Source organism: Ursus maritimus, unplaced genomic scaffold, assembly GCF_017311325.1.
Source record: "Ursus maritimus isolate PB19 unplaced genomic scaffold, ASM1731132v1 scaffold_6, whole genome shotgun sequence".
In the NCBI taxonomy this organism is placed as follows: Eukaryota; Metazoa; Chordata; class Mammalia; order Carnivora; family Ursidae; genus Ursus; species Ursus maritimus.
Window position 1 is genome coordinate 48,874,970 of NW_024426774.1, and position 25,280 is coordinate 48,900,249.

At 35.2% G+C, this 25,280-nt stretch overlaps 1 protein-coding gene across 2 annotated transcripts in view; it reads left to right on the plus strand.

Moving 5' to 3' along the window:
- EXOC6B (exocyst complex component 6B) overlaps window positions 1-25,280 on the plus strand; it is a 571,132-nt gene that overhangs the window by 274,768 nt on the left and 271,084 nt on the right. For both annotated transcript variants that reach the window (XM_008699988.1, XM_008699990.2), the window contains exons 9-15: window positions 3,140-3,223; window positions 3,585-3,631; window positions 4,917-5,037; window positions 16,135-16,206; window positions 16,900-16,997; window positions 18,467-18,572; window positions 19,446-19,555. In XM_008699988.1, the coding sequence (XP_008698210.1) occupies window positions 3,140-3,223; window positions 3,585-3,631; window positions 4,917-5,037; window positions 16,135-16,206; window positions 16,900-16,997; window positions 18,467-18,572; window positions 19,446-19,555 (638 nt within the window). The remainder of the gene's footprint in view (window positions 1-3,139; window positions 3,224-3,584; window positions 3,632-4,916; window positions 5,038-16,134; window positions 16,207-16,899; window positions 16,998-18,466; window positions 18,573-19,445; window positions 19,556-25,280) is intronic.

Genomic DNA, 25,280 nt, shown 5'->3' on the forward strand with positions numbered 1-25,280 from the left:
TATGATATTATGTGTGTTAATTAATTATTACAAAGCCTTTGGACCACTGTAATACTAATGACATAAAATGAAAACAAACTAAAACAACTTTCACTGGCTGTTATTTTATATCTATTTCCTATACTTTCACTAGTTTTTGAGGGTTTTTTAAAATTAATATTAATGATTAAAGGAGCTTGAAACTGAAGTGGCAAACTTTTATAGTTCATCTGTTGTTGATCTGTTTGGAAAAAGACAGGCACTCAGCCGGACTGGTCAGATGTCCACTTCAAATTCCACCTGTAAGCATTGAGTTGACAAAATTGGCAGAGGAAATAGAATACTCAGAGGTGAATTTATTTAGCAGCCACTAGGGAAAATCTAACTCATTTTTGTAAATGGAGAAGCCAGAATTATTAGATAAATTCATCTTTTTTTGTGTTATTTTATCGAATGAATATTTGAAAGGCAAAACTGTATCTAGTTTAGAACTAAGTAGAGGTCTATGATAGGTTTTTATATAGAATTTCGTCTTGTATATTTTCTATCTTTTACAACAAATAAATTATTATACAATGGTCTAATTTGAGAGAAGACTTTCCCTAAATTCTCAGCTAAGTGTATCTTGGCTCCGATGAATGTTAAATGTGTAATGTCACACAAGAATAATAAAGGGCCTTTAGGGCTGTTAACTTTAAAATGAAAAGCCCTTCAGTGTGTATGGAATGTAATTGACATTTAATAATACCACTATGCTGTGAAATGGTGACAAGTGGGGAATAACTTTAACAAACCAACAGGCAGTTTCCACTTTTTATTTCTTAAATAGAATCATTTGCTACCTCATTAACTTATAGACTAAGAAATAAGAAAGCCTTGAAATAGCTGTCTTAATGTTTGATTTCATTTTATAGCAGGAAAACTCAGGTGTCTATAGTTATAATCACGTTAGCATTTTAAATCCTTTGTTTTTAAGCTACACCAGGGGTCAACAAACCATGGGCCATGGCCACCCTGCTGCTTGTTTCAATGTGACCTGTGAACTCAAAATGGCTTTTACATTTTTAAATGGTTGGTAAAAAAATAAAAAGAAGAAGATTTCATGACAGATGAAAATTACATGAAATTCTAATTTCAGTTTCTACAAATAACATTTTATTGGAACACAGCCACACTCATTTTATGTACTGTCTGTGGCTGCTTTTGCATTTCAACAGCAGAGGTGAGTAGTGGCAACAGAGACAGTAGAGCTAACCAAGCCTAAAATATTTACTATCCTGCCCTTTGGAGGAAACGTTTGCCAACCCCTGAGCTTAGGCTGAGTTAGTGTGATTTAGCACCTTAAATCAACTTCTCTGGTTTAGGGATGTAACAGAGAAGTCATGTTGAATAGGATTCTTCAGACTTTTGGGAAGGTGAACGAAACTAAACCTTAGGTATTGCGTGGAGTTTATACTTTTTCGCATGGGCAAGACTTTCATTTCCATGATTGATTTATTTCATCTCATTTTTAAAAAAAGAAGCACATGCATAGTGGTGATTATCAGACACTGTTCTAAAAGCTTTGTAACTTATCTGAATCTTCATGACAACGATGAGGGTGACATCTCTAGAGATGAGAACACCATAGCACATCTCTTAGTGAAAGATGAATAGTTAAATGGTGGAAGTTAAATTAGTGAAAGTTACACAGCTGGTCATATGAGTTACAGAGCTAGAAAGGAGCAGACTCATGATTTGAATGATGACATCATCAGCTGGTTCCCAAATCAGTGCTCTTAACCACTGTGCATGCTGTCTCTCCATTTCTACTCTTATTTTTTAGAAAAGTCTCAGACTCAGAGTAGAATTTAGTCATGAAGGGGGGAAATCATGTTTTGTTTTGTTTTTGTTTTTTGTTTTTTTTTTTAAAGATTTTATTTATTTGACAGAGAGCACCAGCAAGGAACAGAGGGAGAGGGAGAAGCAGACTCCCCACTGAGCAGGGAGCCTGATGCAGGGCTGGATCCCAGGACCCCAGGATCATGACCTGAGCAGAATGCAGACACTTAACCACTGAGCCACCCACATGCCCCGCAGAGGCGGGGGGTGGGGGGCTGTCATGTTTTAAAAGCTTTGAGTTATATTAGTTTTTTAGGGCTGTTGTAACGATGTATCGCAGGTTGGGTGGCTTACACTGCAGAAATTTATTTGGTCCTAAGTTTAGAGACTAGAAATCCAAAAGCAGGTGTCAGAAGGCTATCCTCCCTCTGGAACTCTGGGTGGCATCCTTCCTTGCCTCTCCCCAGCTTCTGGCGGTGGCCGGCGATCTCGGTGTCCTTGGCCTGTAGCTGTGGGGTGTGGCTCCAGTTTCTGCTGGTGTTGTCACAAGATATTCTCCCTGTGTGTCTATCTCTGTGTCTTTTCTCCTTTTCTTTTAAGGACACCAGTTATTTCGGATTAGGGGTCACCCTATTCTAGCATGACTGCATCTTAATTTAAGTAAATCTATTTCTAAATAAGGTCCCATTATGATGTCCCAGGAAGGACATGAATTTTGAGAGGATGCTGTTCAACCCAGTTACAGAGCTCATGAGCCAGCTCTTGTTCTCTGGAGCACCTTTCAATTTAAGAAACTGTGCACCAAGAATTTCCAGGGCTTTGTTTCTTCTTTTTTGGTGTTAATCCTGTGCTTGATTATACGCTAGCCGGGAAGACTGATTTACTGTTCTCCACTTCTGCCTTTTTCCTGCCTCCCCCTGGCCCTTTGCTCATGATTCATTTGAGACTGGTTTTCATTCTGAACATTTTTCTTCTGGAATGTTCTGTGAGGTTTTTAAGGAACGTTTTCTCAACTGTTCTTATGAGAATGTTGGTTTGTCTTCATTCTTGTGAGTTTGTGATAGTTGATTCAGCAACCAGCTTTGGTGCGTTGGTGGTTGAGTTCTGGTAGTGTCCTCTTAAGAATCTTTTGTCTCCATTCTTACAGGATTTGTAAGGTTCAATAAATGGTAATAGTCGTTTTTATTTTTTTCTATGATTATTATCATTGTCAAAATAGCAGATTTTGAGAAATGTGGGGTTGCCTCTATTCCAGACCTGGGAGCTTCTCTTTTCCCACAAAATACTAGAATAATTGGTCAGATTGGTGTCAACCCATTTCCTTTTATTTATTTTACAGGGTGCCCGGGAAACATTTGAGAACTACTACCGAAAACAGAGGCGAAAACAGGCCCGTTTGGTGCTCCAGCCTCCATCTAACATGGTAGGATCACCAATTTAACTTTTCTCAATTTTTGACTTTTCTTTTCTGGCAGCTGTTCATTATTTTGCATATGTACTATTTTTTTTTTTTTAAACTGTCTCTCTGAGATCATTTTTGGTGGATGTGACAGTAAGAAAATAGCAACTAACATCTATTGATTGCTATGTGTCAGGCATTGTTTTAAGTACTGGGATGAATGATCTCATTTCATCCTCATTATAACCCTATAAGGTAGGGTACTATTGTTACATTCACCTCAGTCTTGGGAACTGAGCCTTAAGAAGTTAAGTAACTGATTTTAACTTTGTCTTAATGGATCAAAATAGAAAGAGTAACTTTTTTCTTCTTTCCTTTGTTGCAGCATGAAACTTTAGATGGCTACCGGAAGTATTTTAATCAAATTGTAGGGTAGGTATATATATGTGTGTATGTATTTAAATTTATACACTTTTAATACCTAGACTCATGAGACTTGGAAAAATAAGTTTTCCTTGGGAAATTATATTTCTTTTATTTTAAATTCTTAAGATTTATTTTTGACTTTCTGATAATGCTAAAGGAATGTCTTATTGGTTTCAGCATTATATTGTTAGTAGTTTTGGTGGATAAGGGAGAAAAACTTTGAATTGTAATTTTATTACACTTGATATTTTGTTTCTCCATTCTTGGTAAGAGGGAACCAAATAACCAGCAAAAGTTGGCAAACTTTTTCTAAAAGGGCCAGATAGTAAAGTATTTTAGTAAAGCTTTGCAGGCCATACGGTTTCTGTCACAACTATTCAGGTCTGTTGTTGCAGTGTGAAAGCAGCTATAGACAATACAGCAATGAGTGAACGTGGCTGTGTTCCAATAAAACAATATTTATAAAGACAGGCAGTGGGCCAGATTTGTCCCATGAGCTGTATAGTTTGCCACCATCATCCAGAGTATACGTACTAATATGGAATTGCATTTCCCAAATAAACACCCCAAATATAAGCAGCTTATTCTAATGGCAAAATTATGACTTCGCAGATAAACGAAAGGGAAAGAAGTTGGATTGTTCCGTGAAATTTCTGTTTTATTTCAGATTTAGATTTTTCAGTGTAATTGATAGTTTTGATTAAAATATGTCATAAGAATTCCTTATTTAAAGAATTATTTAGTGTGAACATTTAGCCAAGGGAGCTAAAGATACATTGTAAATGCACAACAATAAAGCTATAACAGAGTGTTAAAAAATAAGTTTACATTTTTTGACCTTTGTAAGATACATTTTCAACCCTGTAATGAAGAAATCCGTATATAGGGAATCATTTTGATATTTTGTATGTTGGGTTCTTAAAAAATGTGTGTTTCAGCTTTCAGTGTCTCTTTAAATTGATTAATTTTTTGAAATGTCTTAATGGCCTGGTGTTTTTAATATAGTGAAATTAACCTCCCTTACCTGTAAACATTTTCTTCCCTTTTAAGTTGCTCACCATTACGGTTAACATTTAATAGAAATGTGACTCCGATTTCTGTAAAGTGCTTGGGCAAAATTCTAGGTCCAAGAAATGTGATTTTTGTTTACGACACCAAGTAGCTTTCTTTAAGGAAAGAAATGACTATTAACTTCGAATTTGATGGCAGCTCTTAATGTTTGTCAGACCCTGGAGGTAGTAGTCAAACTGTAATTTCTGACAGCTGTACTTTCTTTTTTCCTCCATCTTAGCTTTTTTGTGGTTGAAGATCACATTTTACATACAACCCAGGGCTTAGTAAATAGAGCCTACATTGATGAACTCTGGGAAATGGCACTTTCAAAAACCATTGCGGCACTCCGCACCCACTCGGTACGTAAGAAGCGTGCGAGAAGTTCTCATTTGCTGGTTATCTATATATTGGTCAATGCTGTACTGCTTTAAAATCATCACGTATGTATTCTGTGGAATCACCTACTTGGAGCTGTCTCTTTCAAAGACATATGGAGGTAGCCACTTCAAATTACCATCCTTTCTAACACTGAGCCCACATTTTTGGATGCTCTCTGCAATAAAAACAAACAAACAAACAAACAAAAAACAGCAGCAACAACAAAAAAACAGCTGACATTTATTGGACTCTTCTCTCTGTGTCAGACGTTGGTATGTGTACTTCAAATATATTTCATAAGGTAGGTATTATTATTATATTACCTTATGGTCTGGGGAACTGAACCTCAGAGAAGTTAAATAACCAGCCTAATGTTACATAGTAAGTGGTAGAGCTTGGATTGGAATCCATGGAATCCATACATATGACTCCAGAGCTCATGTTCTCAGGCACTATTCTGTATTGCCTTCTGTAATGCCAATTAATACTGACTTGGAGTTCACAGTTTATTCTTATTTTTTGAAAAAAAAATGCTTACAATGTATCAATAAGTTAGCTAATTATGAGTTCCCATGATTTTGATATATTTTATCAAAGCATGAATTTTTGATGATAATTCACTTTATTTCAGATAGATCATGTTGGCTCTGAATTAATCATTTATTTAATATTTTTTGAACACTGATTACGTGTTGGCAATGGGAATACAACAGTGAACAAGATGGATGAAGTCTTTGCTCTCAGAAAGTTATACTTTGATTGGGGAGGTTTCCAATAAACAAATAAATAAGAATATCAGATAGTGATAATACAATGCAATTAAAACAGTGATAGATTAGGACAATAGGGTGCCTGCTTTTGATAGGTTGATCAGAAGTGGCATTCTGAGATCAGAATATCAAGGAGTCACTATTTATGCAAAGATCAATTAAAAGGGAATTCTAGGTATAAGAGATAGTAATACAGGGGCTTTGGGGGTACTTTTCTATTTGAATTGTTCGAGGAATGATAGAACTTAATAATAGAAGATAATTTAGCATCTAGAATAGTTCAGTAAATGGCTCTAGTATCCATCTAGTTGTGCCAGCTAGAAACTTCAGTTATCCATGACCCTTCAGCTTTCTTATGTCTTCATCAGCAAGTGTTTCAGAGTGAATAAGATGTATAAAATCTGTAACTGATGGGATTGAAAAATGTTCAGAGTGGGTAAATCATGGAACGTAGAAAGTTAGGCATGGTATGAAGTAAAAATTAAAAAGTAGATAGATGTCACATTATTTAAGACCTATCTGATGCTTTAAGCACTGGGTTGAATGGAGTGTGTATGTGTTCAGGGTGGGGATAGGGTAAAGTGGAGTGAGAAGATCAGATTTCCTTTCTGGCTAAATTATGGGTGAGGGATGAGAAAGGATGTGGGCAGAACAATTAGTAGGATAGTCTGATATTCAGGAAGAGATGATGATAGCTGGACCAAGGGTGATAGTAAATATGGAGAGATGTGGGTGAATTGGAGAGATTTTTAGAAGGTAAGATTAATTGTACTTTCTGATGGATTAAATATAAAGGGTAAGCTTAAAAGCATATCAAAGTAATGCCTAGGTTTATGGTTTCTTTCCCTTTGGTGGTTTGGAGTGTGTGTGGGGGGGTCATCAGTTGCCTTTGTATATGATTACTTTGCCTTTGTGCCATCCAAGTAGCAAGGTATAGGAGTTTGGTTAATATATCAATTTGAAACCGAAGAGGGTATGTTATTGAATGCATTGCAAATGTTTTTCTCCTTTTTTTAAATTTATGGTTTCTTTTTTTTTATTTAGAAATGTTAAATGTTTGCCTGTTTATATATCTATCTTTTTAAAAAAAGACTTTATTTATTTGAGAGAGAATGAGAGTGAGTGCATGAGCAGGGGGGAGGGGCAGAGGGAGAGGGAGAAGCAGACTCCCCACTGAGCCGGGAGCCTGCCCTGGAGCTTGATCCCAGAACCCTGAGATCATGACCTGAGCCAAAGGCAGACATTTAACCAACTGAGCCAACCAGGTGCCCCTATATATCTATCTTATTTTAAAATTGCCCTTATTTCCACAGATAAGCATGTGTGACTTAGGACTTCCTCTGACATTTTTACCATTTTATTCTTTCATCATAATAAAGTTTGGCAAATTTAAGAATATTTTTTAAAAGTTCCTACCTGTTTCAACACTAAAAAAAAAAGTCTTGTAACTGTGGTACGGCTTGATTTTTTTACACGTTTATGTATATACTACCTACCACTTGTTATTTTATTTTTATTTAAAAAATGATTAAGGATCTCATTTTACTTTTATGCAATAGTATATCTATTGTCCTCGGATCATTTTTTTAATGTCTTACCTTCTCCCTTAGTATGGTGTGTTTTTATATGTAAATATTTATTTTACAAAGGTTATATGTTTATTCTAAGATAGAAAATATTGATTATTAATAGTACAATATACAACGTGTATTTTAATAGAAACAAGCTATGTTTTTTACTTAGTGTCTAATCAATCTACTAATTTTGATATATACTTGCATTGTATTCCATTGTAGGAATGTATCATTTAAAATAATTTATTCACTTTTTAAAAGTTTTTGGGCCTTTTTTTTAGCTATTATAAACATTGCAGTGAGTATTTTTATAAAAATATTCTTGCACAATTGATTGTATCTAGGTTCTTAGATGTGAAATTAATGAGTTAAAGGATCTGTACATTTCTCTGGATACATGTTGTAATTTGCTTTGCAAAAATATTGTATCACAGAAAGTTATGTTTAAAAACAAAAAATCATTCCTAATCTAACATGTCAAAAATTATTTCTTAATTTAACATGTTTTTCTTTGATTAATACTGATATTGAAACTCTCTTCAGACCTTTTTAGTTATTTGTATATCTTCTTAAAATTTTCTATTCATACGCATTGCTTTTATATTTTAATAGTTTAAAAATATCTTATTATTTGTTAATAAAACATGGATGCTAGCCTTTAATCTGAATGTTAACTTCTGGTCTGATAAATAGGTTGCAAATAGTTTTTCTTAGCTTCATGTGTCTCTAACTTTGCTTTTCTCTTCCATGGCTTTAAAGAAGTTTAGAAGTTTTTGTAAATATATTGATTTTTAGCTTGACAATTTATGTCTTATTCCAAAGAATATGTAATTATTTATCTATATTTGATTTTAGTATTTCTGTACAGAGCTACATATATATATATATCACAAACATAAAAAGTTTATTTTAGTATAGGGTGTGAGATTGGAGTCTGTCTTTTCAAAAAAAGATTTTGTTTATTTACTTATTTAATAGGGATAGAGTGCGCATGCCCACATGCACGCAGGTGAGTGTGGGGAGGGGCAGAGGAAGAGGGAGAGAATCCCAAGCAGACTCCACACTGAGTGTGGAGCCTGCCATGGGGCTTGATCTCATGACCCTGAGATCATGACCTGAGCTAAAACCATGAGTTAGTGGTTAAGTGACTGAGCCACCCAGGCACTCCTTGGATTCTATCTTTAATTATTTTTTGAAATTACTCATCACTTCCAATAACATTATTGTGTTCATCTCTTCAGCTCAGATTGCCATATGGAAATGTCATAGACTGGTACTTAAACAACAGAAATTTATTTTCTCACAGTTCTGGAGGCTGGAAGTCTGAGATCAGGGTGCCGGGGTGGTTGGTTTCTGGTGAGAACTCTCTTCTTGGTTTGTAGATGGCTGTGTTCTCACCATGTCCTCACATGGCCTTTTCTCAGTGTGCGTTCTAGTGTCTCCTGCTCCTTTTATAAGGATACCGATCCCATCAGATTAGGGCCCTTCCTCATTTGACCTTAAATATCTCTCTAATTTCCATCTCCAGATAGAGCTAAACTGGGGGTAGGGCTTTAACATATGAATTTTGGGGGAGGGCATGATATTTAGTCCATAACATCTGTTTTTTCCCAACATATTTTGGAGGCCACCTCTATCATATAATAATATATTTTATAAATACTAAGCTCTGTTGCTAGGCTCTATGATTCTCACCCTTCCTTTCCTTCTTTTTCTCTGTCCTGAACTACTAATACAACATTGGTTTGATTACTATAATTGATAGAGTATGGTATAGGTTCCTATAGCACATGTACATTCTCTGAAATCCTCTTTTTAGTATATGCTGACCATTTACATTCTTCTTATTCTTTCAGATTAATTTGAGAATCACTTTATCACATCCCTTTCACCACTTACAGCACCCCCTCCCCAACACATAGTGTTATTATGCAGTGAATCTGTAGGTTAAAATGGAGTTAGTTGACATATTTTTGTATCTGGTATTTTTCGCCAGGAATACATACATTTTTCTCAATTATTTGCTTTCATGTTTTTTGGTGAAGTATTTTGTATGCTTTCCATCTAAGTCCTATTTTTGATGTTTATGGTTTTTTTCAGGTAATATTTTGAGGAAAGTTTTTTTCCCCAATCATAGTTATTAACAAATACTACTGTATTCTGTGGAGAGGAGTCCTTAATTTTGTTTGTTTATTTTGTATCTGTCCATGTTAGTGATTTTGCCAATTTTATTATTTTTCTGGGAAAAGGTGTGTTTTTTTTGTTTTTTGTTTTTTTAGAAAACTTGGATTTCTTGGGGCGCCTGGGTGGCACAGCGGTTAAGTGTCTGCCTTCGGCTCAGGGCATGATCCCGGCGTTGTGGGATCGAGCCCCACATCAGGCTCCTCCGCTATGGGCCTGCTTCTTCCTCTCCCACTCCCCCTGCTTGTATTCCCTCTCTCGCTGGCTGTCTCTCTCTCTGTCAAATAAATAAATAAAATCTTAAAAAAAAAAAAAAAGAAAACTTGGATTTCTTCAAGCAATTTCTGTTTTTGTAAAGCAACAGTTCTGACCTTTTTCTCCGTGACTTATACATTTGAGGATATGGCAGATTCTATTCAGCAGGAAACTGTCCTCTCTTCTTCATCATGCAGTTGTATTTGATGTCAGGAAGAGCAAGATGCTTTCCAAGCGTGCTGATTAAAATGTATATCTATGGAGAAAATTAATCTAAATGGAGCTTTTCTTTGTAGATCTATTGTATATTCTTTTGAACTGAAGAATACATAACAAAGTACTTTTTTTCTTCCTACTATTTCAGCATCAATCTGTAGATTAGTGGTTGCTTCGGGCTGGGAGTAGCTAGGAGGATAATTTAAATGACATGCATTTTCTTTCTGAGGCGAAAAAAATGTTCTAAAATTGACTGTGGTTATGTTTGCACATGTCTGTGAATATACAAAAACTAAAAGCCATTAAATTACATACTTCAGATGGGTGAGTTGTATGGTATGGGAATTATATCTCAACAAGGCTATCAAAACATAACTCAGCATCACATACATTACAATCATTTTATTTATTATGAGACAAGAGTAATTGATGCCACAAATGTTGATTCTATTTCATGACACTATTTATTATATTATAGTACCCAGCAAAGCAAACCAAATAAGAGCAACCCAAACATCCAAACAAATCTGGGAAAGAAACACTATATCCGAGTGATTGTTACTCGCTTATCAAAAATCTATATATCTTTCCAATGTTCTATGCTACATTTAAAACTACTCTTTTTCTGATTGAATTATTAGTCATTGCATAAATTGGAAGCATTTAGAAAGTTACAATATTTCAGGTATTAATAGGTACAGTATTCTCAATGCTGATTTCAAAACATGATAGAGATCTTACATGGTCCATCTCGCTTGGAATTCAAATTTAGCAGTATATTAAAATATAATTTGCTAATACAAAGGAGAGTTTGTATCAGGAATGGTTCAATATTAGAAGATCTGCTAATATTGTTTTTAATAATATGATAAACAGATCATCAGATAATACGGAAAGGGTAATATGATAAACAGAGAATCTGATAATGCTGAAAGGGATAATACTGAAAGGGTACTCAAAATTATGGAACAATGTAATACTGTGTGGCAAAAACCTCATGTTTTTTAGATATCAAATATTGGACATTTTAGTTTGTTGTGTGGTAGGTGGACAAGAGTGTGTACTGTGATGGTGGTGTTAAACACACCCACGCCATGTCCATACCCATTCCTCTCACATATTTTAAGTTTTTTTGAGTCAAAAGGGTGTACTGAATATACTTGTCTTCTAGATCTTCTAACCAAATTCTTAAATAATGTGGGGAAAAGCAAAATAAAAAGAGAAATTCTACAAAGTACCATCTGTAGGCCAGAAGTTTTGAAAAATTTCCTTGAACTTAGAAAACAATGAAATCAGAAAATTAACTGAAACTGAGACAAGAAAATATTATATTAAATATGGTAGAGGGAGGCATTGTCAAAGTAGGAGATATTCTTCTAAATGGAATCTGGAAACACTCTAAATTTAGAGTTAACAAATACAGTGAGCAGGAACGGGCCTACAAGAAATCACAAAAGAAATTATTTAGAGGTCTGCTTTCCAAAAATCTTAGTCAGCCAGCTACTTATCCAGTTCCTTTGCCCAACATTACCATCTATGTAAAGAGACAACAGTAAAGTTCTCTCGTGCTACTTTTTGAACAAAGTGATCATCTGTCCCCCCCTTACTTACAATGAGCCTGTAGTCACTTTCTTGGGAAACAGACTTAAACTTACAGAGGAAAAAAACCCATGCAAGTTATCTACACTAATCAACCTAGTCCTTCATTCAAAAACATGAATAGTCAAGAGTTGTAAAATATTTGAGGGAAACCAATTACATCAAATAGAAAATAACAGTAAACAAGTAGAATAGCCATTCGTGAGCAAATACAAATAATTCGTGGAGTAGGAGAAAAGTTTACAAAGTAATAGTCATTCCTGGTTTTAGGAATAAAGGAGACTAGGTTATTCATATCAACCTGTCAGCTGGAAACTACTAAAAATGCTGTGTTTTTTGTATATATATCATATAAAATGTTCTGTAGTTCTCAAGTGCTTGGCAAGGATATTAAGGAATCACCACTCCAACTCCAGGGAAGTGGAGAGTCCAGAGAGATAGGCTGACCGTGTAAGTTGCCTTTGCCTTGAGGTCCCTTTTTAGTCCAGACAATTTGAAATTTGATTTTGACAGCTTCTTGAGGCCACCCAAGATAGAAAGTGTATAATATGATGTCCTCCCTACATTAAGCTGGAAAGGACTGTTCCTTTCCGAAGTAAAAGAAAAAGTAGTCAAAAATTTTTCCCTTAAGGAAATCTCCAGGGGACGGCTGGTTCAGTCCATAGAGCATTCAACTCTTGATCTCCAGGTCATGAGTTCAAGCCCCACGTTGGGTGTACAGATTATTTTTAAAAAAATAATTAAAAAAATAAAATATACTCACACTTTCTTAAAAAAAAAAGGAATCTTCAGGTTCAGGGAGTTTTATCTTCAGTTCCTATTCTACACAAACTCTCAGAGAATAGAAAAGAAGAAACAGCAACTCGAGTATATGTAATCTTGATTATGAAGCCAGATGAGGGTAGTATAATTGCATAAACTCATAAATACAAATCAGGCTCATTCATAAATATAGATTAGAAGTCCTAAACAAGTACTAGAAAACAGAATCCAGCAGCTTACAAACAGCATTAACATACAGAGTTTATAGTAGCAAATGTAAGCTTGGTTCAATATTACAAAGTCTATTAATGTAATTTAATGCATTAGGAGATTAAAAGACAAAAATTATATAATCATTTCAATAGCTACAGAAAAACATTTAATGAAACACACCATAAGCCCATGCTAAAATCTCTTAGTAAATTAGAAGCATAAGAGAATTTCCTAAGACATCCTGAGAAACCTATAACAAATACCATATTTAATTACCATTGCTCCTATTTTGTTTTGTACTTGAAGTCATATCCTGTGCTGTACTGACAGAAAAATAAATAAATAAAACAAGTTAACCTTTGAGAGCAAAAAACAAAATTGCTGTTTGTGCAGATATATTTTTGTGCATTGAAAATCTAAAAGAACTTCCAGAAAAATTATTACAGCTGCTAGAAGAGGTTAGCAAGTCTCCTGGAGAATAAATGGAGCACGGGAGTTTTAGGGCAGTGAAACATGACACTGTAATGGTGGAATATGTCATTATACATATGTTAAAACCCGTAAAATATACAAAAACAGGAGTAAACCCTAATATGAATTATGGACTTTGGTTAATAATTGTCAATATTGGCTCATCACTGGTGACAAATGTACTACACGAATGCAAGGTGTTATAATAGGAAACTGTGTGGGAATGTGTGTGTGGAGTATATGAGAACTCTCTGTACCCTCTGTAAATGCAAAATTGCTCCAAAAAGTAAAAAATCTGTTAAGTTAAAAATGCAAAGAAACAAAAAACTAAGGAAAGACCTGGAAGTGATTATCATTAAAGTCATGATATTGTTTCCATGAGTGGGGAGTAAAGGAGCTGTGAGTAGAGCACGTGGGAGCTTCCCACATGCTGGTGCTGTTCTGTTTTGTTTGCCCGGTAAAATTGTATATACAGGTTTCATTCACTTTTTTCTTTAGGTATACTGTATTCACAATTTTTAAAAATGCATTAAGGAGGAAAAGGAAGCAAACAAGCCAAAGATAAACGTTGCTTTCTTCGAAATCTCTGATTACCTGAAGAGAGAAATTTAATTCAAAGATTAAACAGCTGGGGCGCCTGGGTGGCTTAGTTGGTTGGGCGTCTATCTTCAGCTCCGGTTGTGATCCTGGGGTCCTGGGATCAAGTCCCACATCAGGCTCCCTGCTCGGCAGGGAGCCTGCTTCTTCCTCTCCCTCTGCCTGCTGCTCCCCCTGCTTGTGCTCTCTCTCTCTCTGGCAAATAAATAAATAAAATCTTAAAAAAAAAGAAACCGAAAGATTAAACAGAGAAAACCACCTATCATTCTGTAATCAAGAATAAAAAGTCAAACGTAACAGGTATCCCCAAATATGGGCCAAGGAGATGGAAAATGTGAAAGGAAAGTTAAGAAACATGGATGGATACCTGATACTAAATTTTGATTACATCTAATAGAGATTTAGAAAGAAAGGATAGTCACAAAGGAGGGGACTTTAAAAATTAAAGAATTAAAAGAAGGAAATTTCCCTGCAATGCGGAAAGACTAGATTCCTACAGTTGAAAGGCTGCATTGAGTGTCAAGCAGGGTAAAGGATGGAAGATAATTCTTTCACATCAGAAATTCTGCATTTTAGTTTGAGGGCAAAAGAAAGCCATTTTCAAACATATGAGGACTCAAAGTTTCCTCTTTATCTTATTTTATTGGCATTGCACAAAAAATGAAAAATCCAGAATATAAGATGGGATAGGATTAAATAAAATGTGTGCAAAAAATGAGTAACACTCATAGATAAATCTAATTAGCTGATATTTGATTATTTGTGAAGTTTAATGCTGTTAAGAATCTGTACAGAAGGAGAGAGACTTAATGTTTAAAAAGTTTTTTTTAATGAAAACTTGGATTATTTCATGTAAACAATGGGAAGAAAGTGTATAACTTATTTAATGACCACTGTAAGATAATTTAAAAGAACTATGACCCAATGAAAACCATGAAATAAAAAAGAAGAAATCATTGTAAATAGAAAACTGAACATAAGATGGAATAGGTTCACCATGTCAGCAATCACAGGAAATGTCAAAGAGGCAGTTTTATAGTTTGCTTACTGAGATCTACTCATACATTATGATGACCTAAAAAGAGTGAAAATAAAGTAAGAGGAGCAGAAATGGCAATATTCTCCAAGGCAAATAGAATTCAATTTGAAGACCATTAAATGGGAGAAGAAAGGAATATTTTGTATTATTCTAGTTTTAATCCACAAAAGACAATAGTAGCCTTTTTAAAAAATTTAAATTCAATTAGATGGGGCGTCTGAGTGGCTCAGATGGTTAAGCGTCTGCCTTCAGCTCAGGTCATGATCCCAAGGTCCTGGGATAGAGCCCCACGTCAGGCTCCCAGCTCGGCAGGGAGTCTGCTCTTCCCTCTTCCCCTGCTTGTGCTCTCTCGGTCTCTCTCTCTCTCAAATGAATAAATAAAATCTTTAAAAAAATACATAAATTCAATTAGCCAACTTACAGTATATCAGTAGTTTCAGTCATTTATCAGTTTCGAATAGCTTTTTTATAGAGGACAAGCAAGCATCAATATGTATAGAACAAGAACTGTTAGTAATAAGAAATTGATGAACTGCACCATTGTGGGAGAATTTAACACACCTCTTACAGGAATTGGGAGATCCACTAGAGAGGAAGGAACCAAACTGTAATCAAGAGAATTTGAATACCAAAATTTTGCATTTTTCACATAGCGACATATACATCTTTGAATCCTGCCCACAGAACCTATCTTCCCTGTTGTTTCAGTTTTCAGTTTTATTGATAAGAGATTGTATATGGACTTCATTTGTAACTTTTTCTCTGTATTATGTTTATTTTCTCTTTGTATTCCTTGTGTTCTTTACTTTTGTTTTCTCTTGTTTAATCAGGCTTGACTAAGATCTGTTTTATTGGTATTTTAAGTGAGCTTTTGGTTTCCTTGATCAAATCTTTCATGTCTTCTCTATGTTATTTCCACTTCTAATTTGATCAGAATTGATCTCTCATATACTTATGATTTATTTTGGCTTCTTGAGCTAGCTTCTTGCATTGAGTGCTTAATTTATTTTCAATCTTTTGTGTTTCCTGTTTGCTTCTAAAAATATAAATGTATTTTGAAATGGCTTGAGGCACATTGCATAGGCTTTGATATCAAGTATTATATTGTTGTTCATTTTAAAATAATCTGCAATATCAATTTTGAAATCTTTTTTGACTGAAGAATTATTTAAAAGTACGTTTTTAAATTTCCAACTGTTAAAAATGTAGATCATGGCTTAATTGAAGTCTCTACTCATCTCTTCCTGGCTAAATCTAGTGTTACTTTGAGCCAGGAAAGGGTTTAGACCCTTTCTAGAGAGCCTTCACCAGGTGAAGCATTAAACAATGAAAAGAAGTCAAAATTTAGTTTTATTTTTAATAATTAAGATTTTTTTCCTCATTGTCTTTTATTTCCTTTAGTCTTACTGCTCTGATCCAAACCTCGTGTTAGATTTGAAGAACCTCATTGTGCTTTTTGCTGACACACTTCAGGTTTGTGACATCTGTTTACATAGACTTACCTACATTAATATTCGTCAGCTCTAGATCTTTTCGTTGTCTCCCCAGCTTGAATAAATGCCTTTTAGTTTTTAATTGTATTTCTTTTTTTCCTAGAGCTAGAGCTTATCTTTTTATAGCATTTCCTGGTCATCATCTTGACCAATTTATATTCTCATAAATACTTCCAGTCCCCTTTTTTTTGCTCAGAGCAAGTCCATTAATTGAACTACTCACTACCTTAGTTTTTAAAACTGTCCTTAATTCAGATACAATGCCTGAGCGATTTGGAGTTTTTTAACTACTGTCTTGAATAACGATTGTTGATTTGAATCCTATCCAATAGGATAGCATTAGAAGTGGGTAGCATTTCAAATTTCTTTCCCTACTCATGAAGTTTGCTAAGGGTACATGAGGAGTTCCAGGGAGAACTTAGTGGACGTTATACCAAGTATATATTGATTTTAAATTTCATCTTTCTATTTTTTTTCTAACTGGCTTAAATATTTGGTATGTATCTTTTAATTCTTGAGAGACAAACACTAGACATTAAGTGAGAATGAAACATGCTGCTGTCATGTTTTCATTTAAACTGAATGATAATATATTTCAGTGCCTGATTTCTCTCATGTGGCTAATAAAAAAAATCACCCTATAAAATGAAGTTATTTTCTTGTTTTGTTTCAGGTGTATGGTTTTCCCGTAAATCAGCTTTTTGACATGCTGTTAGAAATCAGAGATCAGTATAGTGAAACTCTGCTAAAGAAGTGGGCAGGTATCTTCAGGTGAGAAATTATCTGTAGGTGTGTGTGGTGTGTGTGTGTACGCGTGTGCGCACGTGTGCTAGTGTGTATACATGTGTTTATGCATAAGGCTTCTCAGATAGAATAAGCAACAAGTATGTGTGCCTTATATATTCTAGCTGTGATCCAAATTATGATTTAGAATTCAAGCAAATTGTAGAGACGTCCCAAATAAAGTTCCCAAGATATCTGATCTCAGTGTATTATGTCTGCTTTGTGGAGTCCCCAGACCCCATGTTGGCTTTCGCCCCCCTTGAATAAATGTCAGATACCTTAGTTCATACCATTCAGATCATCTTGTGTCTTCTTAATATATTTTTTGGTTTTCTCTTTGAAGAGATGGCTAGTCTATAGCTCACTTATTGGGTAGTAGTTTTGAGCCCCTTTGAATAATTTAGGCTTTTTTGGAAACTTTTTTGAAGACTTACTCATGTGATTCCTCAAATTCTTCCTTCTCTACATTTAGAGAAGAGGCCTTTTACAATCCTTTGTTTGAAGCGTATTATTTAAGTAGTTATTGCCTCATGTATCATGTATACAGTAATATGAGAGTTACCCTTTTACACCTTGCACTGTTTTCCTGGCACACACCCCATGTCAGATCACTTGAGTTTCTTCTCCTTTTGAGCCTTTATTCTTTTATTTAAAGTGGTCTTCCTGCTTTATTGCAAGACCCTGTCCCCACATCGGCTTACCCTGTTTTCAAATTCTTTAGCTTTAAGATCTTACATTTTTCCTTTAATCTTACTAATGGTACAGTTATATTTAAGGGAGGATTATGTCTGTGGGAACCTTGAAAATTAATAACATCATATATCCGTGGTCTTGAGAGTGTCTGATCCGATTCCTTCAGTAACTTTGATTTTGATTTTGGTAGTATGGTCTCTGCTTTTAGAGAGTCTCCAGTCTAGTGAAGGAGCCATGTCCTATGGATGAAGTTCATCTTTAATACAGAACAGTCAAGAAGTAAATGAATATAATTTGGATTTATTATAGAAGTTACTTTTCCTCATCTGCCAATTTTGAAAGTTAGAATAGAAGGTCTAGTACAGGATTAAAGAACATAATCAAATATATTTTCTTAAAAAAAAAAACAAATAAAACCTTTTTGCTTTTTTTCCAAGCACACATCCTTTTGTTGTTTACTACTCATTTGCCTTACAGCTTCTACATGTTGCTATGAAACTTTGTCTCATCTATAAATCTGAAATACTATGAGATCATGTTCATAATTGTGTTCCCTTTTTTTCAGAGTGTAGATTTCTTTTGGTCTTCTGTTAAAGATGTTTTTACCGGAAACAGAGAGCTTCATTGTAGAAGGAATAGAATGAGGACTGGAAAACATTTGTTTTGGTGGTTATATACATGCACTATTTGAGTTTACCTAAAAATTACTTGCGATCACTACAGTGATTAACCAGCCCACTCTTCCTTCCTTCTTTTTTTCCTAGAAACATACTTGATTCTGACAACTACAGTCCGATACCAGTAACAAGTGAAGAAATGTATAAAAAGGTGGTAGGACAGTTCCCATTCCAAGATACAGAGCTGGAAAAGGTAAGAGTACTTTCAGATAAAATTCTTTTTGCTTTGGCACCCTCTGAAAGCTTTCATTTTATCAGTTTCATTGAAGGTATTACCTCCAACTCAATGCATTAGACTCTAGAACACCCTCCGAGGATGATTTTGGGGCTTAGAAGAACAGAAGTTCCTCTTTGGGGAATCGGTAGATGACCTGAGGGTCTTTTTACCTCTGAAGTGTTAGGAGTATTGCTGGGCATGTTCCGATGTTGTTTATACTTTGAAATACTTGCTTTTATTATAGTTTTAAGACATTTTTTCCCCAAACATACAGTAAAAAGCATACTGTGCTATATAATTCTATTGGTTTTGACAGCGTATTGAGTCATATATGTACCACAATAATGATACCAAAACAGTTCCATCATCCCCCAAAGTTCCCTCATGCTGCTCCTTTTTAATCAGTTCCTCCCAACCCTAACCCCCAGCCTTTGGCAACCAGTCTGGTTGCTGTCCATCTACTTTTGCCTTTTCAAGAATGCCATATAAACGGACTTATACAGCAGGTAACATTTTGAGGCTGGCTTCTTTCACTCAGCACGATGCTCTGGAGATCCGGCGATGTTGGTGTATGTGGCAGTAATCCATTCCTTTTTATCGTTGAATACTTACCACAGCTTTTTTTTTTTTTTTTTTTTAGCCCTTCATGTGTTGAAAGATGTTCAGATTATTATTTATTTAAATTTATATCTTATTCTTTTCAGCATCAGGAAATTTTCTTAAATTTGAGGTTGTTAAATAGACAGTTGGCAATGTAGAGGAAAATTCCTTTTGCATTTTAATTAATTTAAAAGTATCATCAACATATGTTAGTCTGTGACTTGCTTTCATTAATTCTTGCATTTACAGCAACCATTTCCAAAAAAGTTTCCTTTCTCTGAATTTGTGCCAAAAGTTTACAACCAAATTAAAGAATTTATTTATGCCTGCCTGAAGTTTTCGGAAGATCTTCACCTAAGGTATGCTTTGAAACAGTGGAAATGTAACAGATGTAACAGGTGTTGAGACTGGGACACTTTGAAAACCTTTGTGTAACCCCTTCAGCTCTGATTTTGAAAGTATTAATATTAGCCCCTCACAGTATGGCACCTGCTATCTTATAAAGTCATGGTAAAAGGAGAAGTTGGAAACTTGTGAATAGCTTGTTTTTGTTTATATTACTTAGCTTACTCTCTATTTTTGTTGTAGATTTGCATTTCAACACTTTTTTGTTAGTGAGACTTCACTAGAAAACAGTATATTAATTTTTACTTTCTACTTGATGAAATTTTAAGGCCACTAGGGGAGTAGCAAGTATAATCCCTTGGAAACATCTTTCTTTCCAAATATTCTCTGGACTTGTTAAACGTATCCTCATCTCCTTTAAGTTGAATTATTTGACTAATGTATACCGAGCCTATTTATGTACCAGATACATCCTGCTTCCTGGAAATGCAGAAGTAAAAGACACAGTTCTTTGCCCTCAGATATTGTCAGTATGTACCGAGGATACTAGGCATGAAAATATACCATGGCGAATGTTGAAATATGGAGAGCTGACTTGCAAAACACCTAGAAGACTGCTAGCTCATTTTAAAGCGTTTGAGGGGGAATAGTCATTATGATCGTCTTTCTAAAAGATGGTATTTTAGACAGTCTTTTAGATTGTCTTTTCTAAAAGATTATTGTCTTTTCTAGAAGAACCCCCTTCTCTCGGTGAATGATACCACCATTCACTCAAGCCAGAAATCTAAGAATCATTTCAACTCCTTATTTTCTATTAACTGTTTTTATTAAAAACAAAGTTTCAAGCATTGGTCTATATTTTTGTAAACACTTTACAAATATATTAAAAACGTCTTGAAAACTGAAAATAGTACTACTGAATGAAGTACTAGGAAGTGTACTCCGTTTTTCAGAGGAAGAAAGTGAGCAGAGAGAGGTTTAGGAACTATCAAGGTCACACAGGAGTTCAGTGTTAAGCCAGGACTCAAATGTGGTCAGCGTCAGCTTCAACAAAAGGATTACTGCCCTGTTGATAATTCTTACCCTTTGGCTTCACTGTATTAGTATTTTACATGCATTATCTCAGATAGTTGTCACAATGTTAAATGTTAATTATTCCCATTTAACAAATGAAGGCAGTGTTCATTTGTGAATTAGCCTCTCTAAACCTAATTGGTGACAAAATTGATTGCTGTGTGTTTTTTATTTGCAACTCTTTTTTCTTTAAAGTTCTCTCTTCCCAGTGTGGTTGCTTTCATTCACATTGTAGTTATAATTGACTTGGGCCACTGAAATAGTCTCCTGATTGTTCTGTAATGTCTAACTTTGCTTTCCCAACCATCTGCCCTTTCTCCTCATTCTATTCTGTATGTTCCCTGGAATAACTCTTCTAAAATCAAATCTTACTTAACTTTACTCTGCTCACCTTTCCAAGGATTCCTCTGTGGCTACTGCATGGTGTTCAAAGTCTAGCCTGACACAGTTATGTCTCTGCCTCCTCCCCTGCCCTTGACCTGGTCTCCCTTCTACCTTTCCAGGTGCATATCCCAGGCTAATTTCTGTGTCAGTCCATGATGCTTCAGTCCTACCAACCTGTTTGCTGTTTTCTGATCCTAATGTGCTGTTTCATACTTGGCCTTCCTCATGACTCTGTCTCTACCTGAAATCACCTTTTCCTTGTTAGTGCTCCTTACTAGCTTCTAACCATCCTTCCAGGTTCACTTTAAGCCTTTAATGAATGATACCTTTTTTTTTTTTTTAAAGATTTTATTTATTTATTTGACAGAGAGAGACAGCCAGCGAGAGAGGGAACACAAGCTGGGGGAGTGGGAGAGGAAGAAGCAGGCTCATAGCGGAGGAGCCTGATGTGGGGCTCGATCCTAGAACGCTGGGATCACGCCCTGAGACGAAGGCAGACGCTTAACGACTGTGCCACCCAGGCGCCCCAATGAATGATACCTTTCTGACCACTTCCATTCCTAACGGAGTTGATCTCCTGACTCCTTGGTGCTCTTTCTGTACCTTGTGAATGCTGTTATCAAAACTCCTCTTAGATTTTATTGGACTACTTGTATCTTTGTGTTTCTCTATGTGCTAGACTGTAGGCTCCTTTGTTTATTTATCTACTGGTTTATTTACCTTACAATATAGGTATGCTGTTATTTGTCAGATGGTGCTTGGTAGTGAGGACATTAAGATGCTGAAAATGTGGTCCCTGTCTTCAAGAAGTATGTAATCTGAGGAACTGAACAATTGGTGAAGTTGTGCTGTGATGGAGAGACCTAGCAGCAACATAGGAGCCAAAAATTGAGACTATTTAAGGATGTTAGAAAAGGCCTCTTGAAGGGTAGAAACATTTACTGTTTTGTTCAGCACAACATCGCCTGCACCAGCTCAGTAAATTAAAAAAAAAAAAAAAAGAGTGACTGGAATGTATGGCATGCAGGCAACTCTGAAAGTAAACATAATTGGAAAATAGTTTGATAATCATTCTTACTAAGTAAAAAATGAAGCATAGGGTTTGTTCTGTTCTTTGAAAATGAGGTTGTTTTCATAGAAATGGTCGCATGGAAATGAGATTATCTTTGGAAGTTATAAACCAAAACTTTTTTTTTACCCCTTGGGGCCCACCTTCTCCACCACCACCAAACGACTTAATAACCAAGAACGGTCTCTAGGCTACTGTCAGGTATGTTACTATATAGGAAGTATTACAAGTTCATTGCATAGTGGCTCTTTCTATCCTGTGTTGGAGGAAAGGTAATATGGTAAGGGGATAATGTGAGGAAATTGTTCAGAAATCTTTTTCTTGCTTGAATATATTGAGCTTTTGACTGAAAACCCCCTTTATTATATTTAACATTGACAAAAATATTCAATTTGGGAAGATTTTACAGCTGCCTTTACTCTTTGGTTTACATTTACCTTATTTTCTAGGCTATATTTGCCTTATATCTGCAGTGTTAGAGAACACTTTGACAATCATAGCTGTCATGGGGGGAGATTATAATTTGGGATATGAGAATAATATGTATAAAAACAATTTGTTCTCTTAAACACAAGACTCTTAAAACGGGAAAAACTGCTGTATTGAGATTTTTATGAAGCTTTAAAGATAGTTATTCTCATAAAAGAATCTCTTACTTTTTTTCCTGTAAGACTTTTCCCTTTTACATTGGATAGAAGATGCTGAATAGCATTAGAAATATTGAAAAAATATGGAAGAAAATTCTTTTTAAAGATAGCAGATAAATAGCATGTTTTTTAGTAAAATAATGTTCTAGTACTTGCCCTTGACTTAAAAAATAGGAATACACACACAAACATATATACACACAGTTTTTTAAGTTATAAAATTGGATCTCTGTAAAGAATTTAGGAGACAGAGAATCGTTCAAAGAAGAAAAATTTAAAAGACTCAAAACTTTAACACGTAGTAATAACCACTCTTTATATCTGAGAAATCTTTTTCTTTTAGTCTTTCTTCCAGGTGAATACATGTACGTGCAGAGGACTTTTTTTTTTTTTTTAAAGCAAATTACTCTGAGGTATTTCTGCTTCTATTTACCATATAGAAAGCTGGAAAGAGTATTGTTTCCTCCCTAACAATGAAAAAAAGCACAAACAAAACAGATAAATTACAAAATGAAAATTTTTCTGGAACCTATCAGAGAGCTGAAGGCATTTAGAAAAAAGAAGATGGAACATGCAAGTTTAGTGAAAAGTATTACAGCAGACTTCTCAAAAACTATGCAAGCCTGAGACGATGGAGTGCCAGGCTTCTAGGACTCAGAACAACAAATCAAGTGAGAATTCTACAGACAGCGAAATAACTTTCAGAAACAAAGTAAATTTTTTTTTAGCCAAACGGAAGCTTGATAGTTCATTGCCAATGGACCTGTAGTCTTTGTGCAGACATGAATTAAAGGGAATTCTTTATATGGAAAGAATATATGGGATCTTCCCCTCCATCCTTCCCTCCCTAGCTGTTTCTTGCTATGTATGTATCTGTGTGTGTGTATAGTATTATAAGTCCTATTTATATTAATTTTGATTAGTTAGTTGAGATATTATCTTTTCTCCCTGTATAATTATCATTATTGTTTTGTTTTTGTAATAAGTAATGTTTGTGTTTATGTTGAAATACTTGGTATTCTGTTAGTTATCAAATGTTCTTCACCTCCCTCCCTCTTAGAGTATCCATTAATGATTCTTGCCTGAATTAGCTTTTCACTCGGATAATTACTGGTTTATGGTTTTTAATTAATTTATGGTTTCTTAATTCCTTGTGTATTATTTGGCCTTCTATTTTAAGGAGTCCTTCCCCATCTGCTTCCTTGCTGCCTATCTTCTATTTGTTTCTCTGTTGATCAGGATTCTTACTTAATTCACTTGGTTCATTCCTGTACTATAGTTGTTTTAATGCTCAGACTGTCCCAGACTTAGGGCGTGTAAGCCATTTTGAACTAGCTCCTATACCTTGTTGATGTATTCTTGTCACATTCTGGGACATTACTTAACCATGGTATCATTGATTTATGCAAGGAGCCCACTTCCTTTTAGTGTTGAGTGGTATCTTGAACATAAGATCTGGGCGTGTGTCTTCATTTTAAAATGTATCATTTTGAATCAATAAATAGTTGCATATTGGTTTTTTTTTTTTTAAGATTTTTCATTTATTTATTTGAGAGAGAGAGATCAAGAGAGTGCGAGTGCAGGGGGAGGGGTAGAGGGAGAGGGAGAAGCAGGCTCCCTGCTTAGCGGGGAGCCTGATGTGGGGCTCAATCCCAGGACCCTGAGATCATGACCTCAGCCGAAGGCAGGTGCTTAACGGACTGAGCCACCCAGGCGCCCCTGCATATTGTTTTTTGATGCAGTCTGCCTAGTTGGAGTGTTTATTCCATTACCTTAACGAATTTAGGGATATGTTCGGCTTAAGCCTGCCATCTTACTGTAGTTTTTCTGTTTGTCTCATTCATTCTTTGCTCATTTTTTTCTTGTTTTCCTTCCTTCTTCTTGATTAGGTTTTTTTAGTCTTATGATTTATTTTCCCTGTTGGCTTTACTTGAATATAATCTTTTGGTTTTTTTAATTGTTTGTTCGTGTGGTTGCTCTGCGGATTACAGTATACATTGTTAACTTATCATAGCTTACCCTGAATAATATGATATCATTTTGCATGTAATTTAACAGTCTTCAACAGTATAAAGTAATTTATCTTCTCACTCCTTTTTTCTCTAACATTTTTAAAAAAGGTTTTATTTATTTATTTGTTTGATAGATAGAGAGAGCCAGAGAGCACAAGTGGGGAGAATGGCAGAAGGAGAGGGAGAAGCAGGCTCCCCGAGCCTGATGTGGGGCTCGATCCAAGCCCCTGGGATCATGACCTGAGCCAAAGGCAGATGCTTAACCTACTGAGGCATCGTGGCGCCCCTACTCACTCCTTTTTTTGATGTTGTTGGTGTATGTTGCCTGTATATACCTCTTTTTAACTCTAAAATATGTTATTGTTTGTGCTTTGAACATTTAATAGTAGTTTAAGTTCAAGAAAAAAATTTATATTTATTTATTTTTGCTCACCACATACGTACCATTTTCAGGCCTTCTTATTCTTTCCTATATATTTAGGTTACCCTTTGGTATCATCTTCCTTCAGCATGAAAAATTTAGCATTTCCTTTAGTATTATATCTGCTGGTGT